The following is a 10,165-nucleotide window of genomic DNA, read 5'->3' on the forward strand; positions in this document are numbered from 1 at the left end:
TTCCAGACTGGGTCCTACCCAGACCTCCTACTTCCAGACTGGGTCCTACCCAGACCTCCAGAGAGGGTCGCCTTCCTTCCAGAGCACATCACTTCCCTCTGTGACAGTCGTCCGGTTGCACCGCAGCACCCCCGGTGCTACCGGGGCAGAGCGCGAGTAAAGCGGGGAGGAGTCACGGGGTTCGGCGCGGCGCTTCCGATTGGACGGCGTCTCGCCGGCGCGAGAGCGGCAGACAGAAGGTGCCGCGCGTCCAGACGCGGGACGGAGGCTCCAGGAAACGCTCTCGGATCACCTTCCCCGGGTTCTTGGTTGGCAGCATCATTTAGAGGGAAATTAAAGACACAAATTGCAGTGGAAAGTCATGCGGGAGAGCTGATCGTCGTTTTTTTCTTTTTTAATGGAGCAGAAAAACATGGATACTTGCTTGAGGCGACTGAAGCAGGAAATAGTAAGTGCAATAAATCACATGCATTTAGTTTTATTTTTTCAAAGTTGGTTTGCAATAAACGCACTAGTTAGTGATGCTTTGAAATGTTGCTTTCGTTTATGGCACGAATGGCTTGAGGAACACTTGATGTGTTATTGAGTTATTGTTGATTTTTGTACTAACCTGCACTCTTTAACTTGTTGAGAATTTGCGTGAACACGTGGGCTCGTTTTTTTGTCTCCAGCTGTGCACCGCTGTGTACCCGGGGTCCAGGCAGAGAAAAGCGAGCCTCATCCCTGACAGATGTTACTTTAAAGCTTAATGACGTAAACTCAGCGGCCAGAATTTACAACGGGATGGCAAAATACACGCGCGTTCACGCAAAAGACAGTCTCGACAGATTTGCCAACTTCAACCTGTGTATTGAACTGAATTTATGAGGGAATAAAAGACGAATATAAATATGGTACCTCGGGCGATTCGACTAAAGCCTATTTCGCACAGCTGCAATTTTGGCATTTACAGGTCACGTGACGTTGCCAACCGAGAGGACGTCTCGCGAGAGGCGAGAACACGACAGTCGTGCCCGATTTATTAATGAGGCGCGTTGGACCGCATGCACACTGTTTGCCACCGCCGTCCTGCCTGACATTTAAAACGTTAAGTCGTGTTTTTCCGACACAGTCTAAATGTACTTTAAATAAATGAACATTGTATGATTTGTAATTGTAATTTGTGATGTCACCTGTCTGTAGCGCCACATGCAGGAGAGCTGCATCAATATGGTCGATGTTGGGCTTCGGTAGAGTTTGCTAATGTGACATCATGTATGTCTTCAGCCTGTTCGTGAATAAATAGATACAGCCACGAAAAGACTGCTTGCTAGTGATTAGGGTGTGTTAATAGCTTAATGGGAAACACACCCGCCTGTAACACACCCGCCTGAACATGTAAATTCACTGAAAGTGATCGTCATTGTGAAACACTGCAGTGGGGCGGTACTTTGCTCAGGATTCGAACCGGCAACCTTCCAATTGGGATTCTGTTACCCTGTAACTACTGATTGTAAGTCGCGCCGCGTAAGGGTGTCTGATAAATGCTGTTAATGTAAAAGTAAAAGTGACTGTTTGCAAAATATCAACCTCAGAACTCAGAACTAGTTACTACTTCCTTATTTTCCGACAGTGAGCATCACAAACATTCTTGTCCAGAGCGTCTTACAACGGGCTTTCAGGTTACCATCAGTGAAAGTAATCAGTTTCAGGTCAACTCCTTAACATTATTATCTGTGTTACAGTCACCTTTGGGAGCATGTCTACTACCATAACCAGGAATTGGCCAACTAATGTCTTATATAGATCAACAAAAATGTATCCCATGACTTCGTAATAAAGATAAAAGTAATAATACATTTGACATTTTCCTTCGAATAGGTAGGCAGTACCGTGAATGTGTTCAGCAGATGAGCTTTGCACGTCTCTGTTGTTTGATAAGGTTTGCTGAAGAAAACCAGAAACAGGCTGCTGTGTGCACTTGGCGTGCAAGAAGCAATTTCATGAAGCATATACACACACACACACAGACATATTTTTTGGCAGCTCTATGAAGTTTTTTTAAACAGCATTGACTGGCTTTGGTTCTTTCTGGAACCCTCTTCAAAAGGGAGAATATGTAACCCGGGGGGTTGGTGGCAGGATGCAGGATGCTGCCCCAGCTTCAGGATGGCAAATTATCCACACGTCTGTCGACTGGCACCTTGTTCCGGGGACATTTGGACGAACATGTTGTGTTCTGCTGGCCACATCACAGGGAGCAAGGGGTCTCTCATCAGAGCGACAAAACAGACAGAGAGTGACACGCATCACAGATGCAGATTAAAAAGACACTCGCCCCTGTCCTGCCCCCCACGGGGATCAGTCTGCTTGTGTTGCTTGTCGGTAGGTGATCCTCATGCCAGAGATACCACATGCCCGCCCTGGCTCAGCGGTGCCAGCTTTGTAACTGTTACGCTACACTGGATGTGTGAGCTTCACTGCAAAAAAAAAAAATTATGACATGTGCTTTTGCTCTTAAAAGAAATGACACAGGCCACTTTTTTCTTTGAATATAAGATCAATGACATGTGTTGGTACCCTTCAAAAGGCACTTACATCTAATTGCCTTCTGAAAGCATACAAGCTTTTTTAAATTGTACCACAGGGAGAAGGTTCTTCCATTATGACAAATCCTTTGATGAAAATGTCATCAGAGGTGCTTTCAAGGATGGATTAAGAGTGTTGAAGAGCCTGAAATATGACCTTCTGCACTGTTAATTGCAAACAATGGGAGATTCCACGGAGGACATCTAAGAGGGTGGTAAGGGTCGTTCTGTGGGTGGCACTGTGTGAGGTCAATCTCAGTGATGACCTTTAACCTCTCTGATTCTCTAAAGCTATTTCAGACTCTGCTGACTACAGCTGTAAACACAACCTTGAAATACAGTAGATTGTTTCAAGTGTATCATAAAAAAATGCTATTACTTGTAATACTACAGTAATAACAGTGAATTTAACACTGTATAAAGCACTTGTGCATGTTGGTGTATTGAGCACTGCTGCGACCTTCTACCACCTCCTACCATGTCTCTGTTCAAGCAGCAGACCTGCCTTCCCCACGGCTAAAATTGGGCTCTGGTGGCAGCTGGGGGGCTGACGTCCGCACCCACTATATGTGAAGATGTGACTGATAGACGTGATGTGTATTGCATGGGGGTTGGAGTTTGTACCCCTTAAGGGACCTTTGCTTAGCAAGTTTTGTCAAAGAAACTCATGTGATGGTGTTCTTTTCCACCCGATGGTTTAGATAGAACAGTTTGAGAGGATGAGGATAATTACACAAACTAAATAAACCATAATGGGACCCAGAAAAACAATAAATGTTCACCATGTAAAATCTTTTAGAAAGCTGGACTTCACACAATGTTAATATAAAGTTAATGTAGACAGTAGAAAAATACTAATTAATCAATATTTATATGGTATTAACAAATTAGCCAATAAGGACTTTTAATACTGACTTGTATAATAATAATTAGTTATATTAATTACAAATTACAACATTGTATTGATTTTTTATCACATTTGATGTGCTTCACACTCTTCAAATCTGCTTTAACAGTTCATGTTTTTTGAAAAATAACTCTCTGCTAAGCACCAGTTTATTCGCTTATGGGTTGAAACAAGGTCTGGAAGGAAACTGCCAATTAGAGCACCTCCCAGGTCCAGGGGACCAGCAGAACTACCGTCGGCACACCCCAGACTGTCCCAGGGGCTCAGCCAAGACATATTCTGTAATCCCCCTCATTGACGGATGGATGCCATTTCCACTCCCTGACCCACACAGCCAGCATTCATATTTAATGAGCAGAGCTATGAATGCATGTGAGATTGATAACCCTCTGCTGGGTCGTTTTCTGTGTCCTTTGGCTCGCGTGAATGGCCCCATTAACCCTGATGCCAAGCAATAAGCCTGTTTGCATTGAGTGTGTAACGTAAATACCTGCATTTTTCTCTGTGGTGCACACTGCTTTTTAATGATGGCTTATAGTGTGAACTGTGTGTGAGCATGTTTGTCTTGTGAGAATGTAATTACTGTTGGCTGTTTCTGTTTATGCACTTGGTTTATATCTAAAATATTATATTACAATTTCCCTTTTTAATGCTTGAATACATTAAAATTGAACAAAAAAATTAGATTTGTGGCCACCCAAGAGAAAATATAATTGATATTCAATGTGCAAAGCCAGAACTGGGCTAGCTTTGACCCTAGTAACACTGGGTTGTTTATCCAGTATATGAACCTCCCCCTGCATGATTTTGTGCTGTGCGTGCTTCATTTGTGGCACATAGGGGATGGAGTCATGGTTTACACTGCCTGTGTTCTCCATGCTCAGGAAAACAGCATGCTGCTGCCTGGTCTGGTCAAACTTGCCAGTTCCAGTGTATGCTTGAGATCTTCTGCATGAACATCCATGAGTCTCTGACTGTCAACTTAGAGAATGGTGATAATCACACAGCTCAGATCAAATCTGGTAAATTGCATATTTTTTGTTCTTTATTTTACTTTTTATTTTGTTGTATTTTCCTTTCTTAAATCAGCTTTTGTACGCATGCAAGAGAGCTTTGAAGTGGCTTTGTGTTCAGGCTTTAAATAGGGAAGGAGGCAATTAACACACCGAGCCATATTTTGAGCTCAGCTCCATGGGACCTGAGCCACAACAAATATCTGACAGAAAGCTGTGGTGCAGAGATGCCTGCAAACACTCCCACACATATACACCACTTTAATCTGACTTATTCAGGGCCATTTTTGTTGACTCACTGGGGAAAATAACCATAGCCAGTCAGAATGGGTAACGGTTGCTGGTTCCAATCACATATTGCAAGATTTTTTTAATAATTGTATAAGGTGGTAATTGAACAGTCACATGGTGAGGAACAAGGAAGAGACTTCTTTATCCTAAAACTACTGAATCTGCTGCTCAACTGTAAATTAACTGTGAACTAAATTCCTCATAGCTGGTCACATATAAGAGGCTTCGCTTTCTGCAATAACTTGCATAGCAGGCCTGCATCACCATCTACTATTGTGTTGCTTGCCATTTCGAAAACACTGCTTTGGTTTTGACTGATTATTATTTCTGATCAAACAAAGAAATGTATGTAGAATATGTGTAGAAAAATGTTTCCAAAATCCCCCAGAGAATCTCAGGACTAGTTTTCCATTCAGCAAGAAGAGTTTAGACATTAAAAAATAACAGATATGTAATGAAGATGTCTGTGTAGCCTCGTAAATAATTCAAAAGCAGTCATGGCCAGGGTCCTATGCAGAAGTCATTTGTAAAATTGCCGGTGGGACCTTGTGCGTGCTCCAATGTAAACTGTAATTATATACAGTTATCCAGCTCCTAAAGACGTCTAATTAACTTCAATGAAGGCAGCCATATGTGAGAGGAGCAGGGCCACAAAGCACAGAGACGACCTGATGGTTGGAATTATTCCACCTTCTCTTGATAATGATAACCCAGAGACAAAGCCCTTTGTTTGCAACATATGCCTAGATGGCTCCCTAAATTGGCTTGGTAATGGGATTGCTGCTCCTGACTCTTTGTTCTTAAGACACTGCCTCTTTCCCTTTCACCTTCATCCTTACCTTTAACAAAAGTTTCTGCTAAATCATAAATCCTTTTCTCTCTGCAAGCAAACTAGTTGGAACACATGGAACAGAAAAATCAATTTGATGAAATTATATTTCGTGTGTTTTTGTTTGTCAAACTTTTGATAATATGTTGTTGATTTATGCAACACTGTATTATTCAGAAGAGGTGTTCAGTGGACATTGTATAAATTGCACTGAAATAACTTCCACCATAAGGAAATACTAAATGAGACATTAAGGCATTATTTGAAAAAAAGAAAATTATTAATCAGTCCTGTCCTTATATAACTCTTGTCCTTATTAAGCCCACTGTTCCTCTGGGGGCACCCGTAATTGAATCCAGTTCAAGTACAGCTCAGCCATCCAAACATATGGCCGCCCCCTCGCCCCCACCCCAATCCCCTCCTGCTGCTGCAACTCTCACCCGCTCTTTGTTGGTCGGTTGTGCCTCGCTGATTAATGTCTAGACGCAGCCTATCAGGAGCCAGGGGTCTCGATGCTGGCCAATTGGCAGAGGTCTACATATAGGGTTTGCGAGGGAGGATTGTTTGAAAGGTGAGAAGGCAGGAGGAGGACAGGACAGACCGTAGGGAGAGAGGGGGACCCAACTTTGAGAGTTTTTAATAAGGTAAGATGATAGGTAATGCCTCTAACAGAAATGTAATCTTGGTGTCACAGTAAGTAAAAACTGTGTTCTCTTATTGGGGGAGGAAATCTATACAAAATGCTGCACATTTTGACAAAAAATTTAAACTGGTGATTGTGATGTGGCAATTGGTTGCATTTCATGATTTTATGGCCAATGTCTTGCCTAGGACAATATTAGGATGTGACATACCCTCTTGTATACTATCCATCTGATGACAACTCGTCTGAATCACAACGATGCAAGAGCCCCTACTGTGCACCATATTTGTATTCATATGCTAATAATTGATGTTTAGGGACAATTGTTAGTCTTCTCCTTTATAGAGTTGTTGACCGGAAGGTAAACTGTCAGGTTACATGAGCTTGTTATTCACCACCCAAGCTTCTGCAGACACATTCCTCCCATAGACGCTGCCCATAGTGGTAAAACTGGTCATTTACTACAGTTTTATAAATGTCACCTATGAAGACTTGCAATAAACAGTGTAATATCAGATATTTTGAAACCTCATAGTCTTAGCCATATTTCATATTTCTCTTAGTGTAATGTAATGAATCATTTCTGGATCATTCTTGTATGGAATGTCTAAGAAGAAAAACAGGATGAATTCAATTGTTCAATTGAACTAATTTGCTTGCAAACGTTTGTCATGCTTATTCATCACATTTTTCACATTTTCGTTCTCCTTTGCTCGCTCCCTGCTCACTTGTTCTTGCTGTATCTCCTTTTATCCTTCAGCTGTCCATGAAAGAGGCAGGTGACGGACTCCATGCTCAGATGAACTCTATGATGGGGGCTTTGCAGGAACTCAAGCTTCTGCAGGTCCAAACAGCCCTGGAGCAGATGGAGATTTCAGGGAGAGGCGGCAGGGCAGCTCAACCTGTAAAACAAGGTGCCACCCAACCAGCACTACATCTGCAACCACAGCCAGAACCTCAGGTCAACAGTCCACCGCCACTGAGGGTAGCCAGCCGAGAGGAGCAGGAACCTGCGAGGCAACCATATCGCAGCAGCTCAGGGACATCACCCTCTTTGTCCAGCCTGGACAGTGAGAGCTTTCCACTCCCCATGAGGGTCTCAGGATATACTGCTCCCCAGGTTGAGTACTGTGGTCCTCGACTAGGACAACCACCAGAGGAGCTGCAGCAACAAAATCACCCAGGTAACACTGCACATATGGTTGACCTGCCAGGCATCCTATACAGCCTCTCTAAAGAAGGTCCATCCCTGGACAGTGTATACTCCCAGGACAGCATGGATGACTCCAGTGATTGGACATCATCTCTCATGAGCTGTAGTCGCAATCGTCAGCCTCTAGTGCTTGGAGACAATGTATTTGCAGACCTCGTGGGCAACTGGTTGGACCTACCAGAGCTTGAGAACAGTGGCGATGATGATGCAGTAGCAGGAGGAGGGCACAACAAGCCTGACTCTCCAGCCCACCCACTCAGACCGAGCCGATCTCAGGAGATTTGTAGAAGGTTCTCCCTCACCACGAACATCTTCAAAAAGTTTTTACGAAGTGTTCGACCAGACCGGGACAAGCTCCTGAAGGAAAAGCCTGGCTGGATGCCAACAGACAACTCAGAAACAGAGCTCTTCAAGAGGCCCAAGAAGGCAACCAAGTCGAAAGGCAGCTTTTATCTGCCATTTTGGGCAGGGGGACAGCAAGGCAAGGGCAGGCCAGGCCCAACGCTAGTGGAGGAGAGGTTAGAACCTCATTACTCAGGGATTTATATCGACCAGAGACATTCACAAAACATGGAAAAAGTTCATCCTCGGTATCATGATAGGAGACAGACTGAAAGGGTACTGAAAGCCCAACCTCTCTTTGACTACAACACGGCTGTATGGGTATAAACAGAGAGGTGAGAGGTGCCTGATGTCGAATGAACTGAGATTTATAAGATGCATTTTTGACAATCATTTTGTTGTTGTAGAAAGTAGGTCTTTCTCTTATAGATTGATCCTCATGGTTGCACTTACGTCTATTCAGTGTTTACTCATGTTCTGTACCCAGAATCTGTAATGTTTTTGGTTCTTTTTTATTCATACCACAAGCCACATTTGCCCTTGTTTTACTGTAAAGCATTTATGTCTGGTCTTACACTAATCATATCTAGATGTGTGGTCAGAACCAACCAAATGTCCAGAGATTGGTCCTGATTGCCTGAGATGGCATACAGTACAAGGGGTTTCACCTGAAATTAAGTAAAATCCCAGACGGCAGCCAAATTTGGACGTACCCTTGGTACAACTCAAGCCTGTCAACCTCTCCCCAGGGCTCCACATTATCTGGCACAGAGACAACAAGAATACCCAATGCCATCTGCTTACCCCCAGTTAGATAAGGCTGAGCCTCCTATACATGAGAGACACGTAAAGGACATTCAAGCAATGCTTTAATCATCTTTATGCTCTGATGCTGAGAAAACTGGGTTAGCAGATCAAGCACTGAGGAGAGAAAACAAGACTAAGTGACGCTTCATCTTAAGAGTGCACGTGTATATTAAACCTGAATGCATGGAAAAGGGGTTGATTAAGCATCCTCTTATGATGTCATGGATCAGCTAGTCTCTTTCATTTGAACTAGTCACCTCTCAGGGTGGTCTTAGATGTCACAACTGCCTGGTTTTCCTTTAAGGACAGCACTCATTACTTGGGAGCCATTTTAAAGCCAAACTGAGAATTTCAGAGGTCTGTCACACAGATTATGAGCTTCTGGAAATTACTTTGAATTCCAGAGCGGTTTAAAAATGCAAAATCAGAATTTGTTACGGTTTTAAATGTAGTTGTCTCAGGAGCTAAAAAACAGTATCCCTTTCACCAGACATTGAGAGGACTTCATTTTGCTGTGCAAAAAGGGTCCACAAAATATTTTTTAAATAGATGAGGAATTTATAGTCATAATTCTTTAAGTGCTGGTGCTAAAAGAAGCCTGCAGTGAGGCTAAGCGAATGAGCCTGTGCGTATGTATATACATACACTTGCTGCTGAAGCCGTTTTACGAAACTATATCTTCAGTGAATTCTTTTGTGCGCGCATGAACAATTCTATATAAACTCAGTCTCTCATGATTACTTACTGGACAAGACATGTTTTTCTATGTGGTTTGTTTAGACGTTGCTGTTGTGCTGGTTTGTACAGACGGAAGTAAAAAGTTTAAACCCAGCCACACCTCTTTGTGTCTTTTCTTCAGCGCATGTTACGCTTGATCCTCCGTGCAGTCACCGCGTGTGGCCTGCCTCTCACTGCGCCTGTCACATTGTGCATTTCAAAGCCAGAGATGAGAAGCAGGATTTCAAGTCCAAAGACACATTTGCCTACTTACTAAAAGAGAACATGCTAAAGAATGACTTGTTAATACACGTTTTCAAATCATTTTATGGTGTCCAGAGGAAGGGTGAGTTAGCAGAGGGAGACAGAGAAAGCTAGGAGGATTGAAGATAAAGCTCTTAAGCACACTTTCACTGTAGACTTTGAAGGAGGAACTCTTAGATTCACAGATATCTAGGGGAAAAAAAGCTATCTCAAGAGTCTGAGTAATATTCTCAGACATCAGGGCCAACACTAGAGCCTCCATCATTATGATAAATGCTGTTTACACATACCAAAGTCACTCACGTAGCCATTAAACAAAGTGGAAAATCACCCCAATGATACCCTTTCAGGATGTGTGTTAGGTTTTGACATGCTTTGGCAGTCATATAATATTATAGTTACATTTGTTTATATCTGGAGGCCACAAAAAGGATGACGTGCATTTTCAACGTTGCAGCGGTGTCCTTAATAGAATCCTGCCTGCAAATCATTCATCTGTAATATCTAATTCTGTCCATGTAGGATGACTGCCAGGCAAATCTTCAACGTAACAGACCATGCATATTTTTTAT

At 42.9% G+C, this 10,165-nt stretch overlaps 1 protein-coding gene across 1 annotated transcript; it reads left to right on the top strand.

The window, feature by feature from the left end:
* Positions 1 to 258: 258 nt before the first annotated feature.
* Positions 259 to 9,434, top strand: LOC114801045 (PAK4-inhibitor INKA2-like). Its single transcript, XM_028998989.1, has 2 exons — positions 259 to 448; positions 7,011 to 9,434. Exons 1-2 carry the CDS (start codon positions 398 to 400, stop codon positions 8,130 to 8,132), a joined length of 1,173 nt encoding a protein of 390 aa, XP_028854822.1. The 5' UTR covers positions 259 to 397; the 3' UTR covers positions 8,133 to 9,434.
* Positions 9,435 to 10,165: the final 731 nt, after the last annotated feature.

The sequence above is a fragment of the Denticeps clupeoides genome, chromosome 12, assembly GCF_900700375.1.
Source record: "Denticeps clupeoides chromosome 12, fDenClu1.1, whole genome shotgun sequence".
Lineage (NCBI taxonomy): Eukaryota > Metazoa > Chordata > Actinopteri > Clupeiformes > Denticipitidae > Denticeps > Denticeps clupeoides.

Excerpts from the sequence above, each read along its gene's own strand:
- LOC114801045 (XM_028998989.1), top strand. The coding sequence starts at position 398 with ATGGAGCAGAAAAACATGGATACTTGCTTGAGGCGACTGAAGCAGGAA. Across the intron at positions 449-7,010 it reads GGCGACTGAAGCAGGAAATA|CTGTCCATGAAAGAGGCAGG; the intron begins GTAAGTGCAATA and ends TTTATCCTTCAG.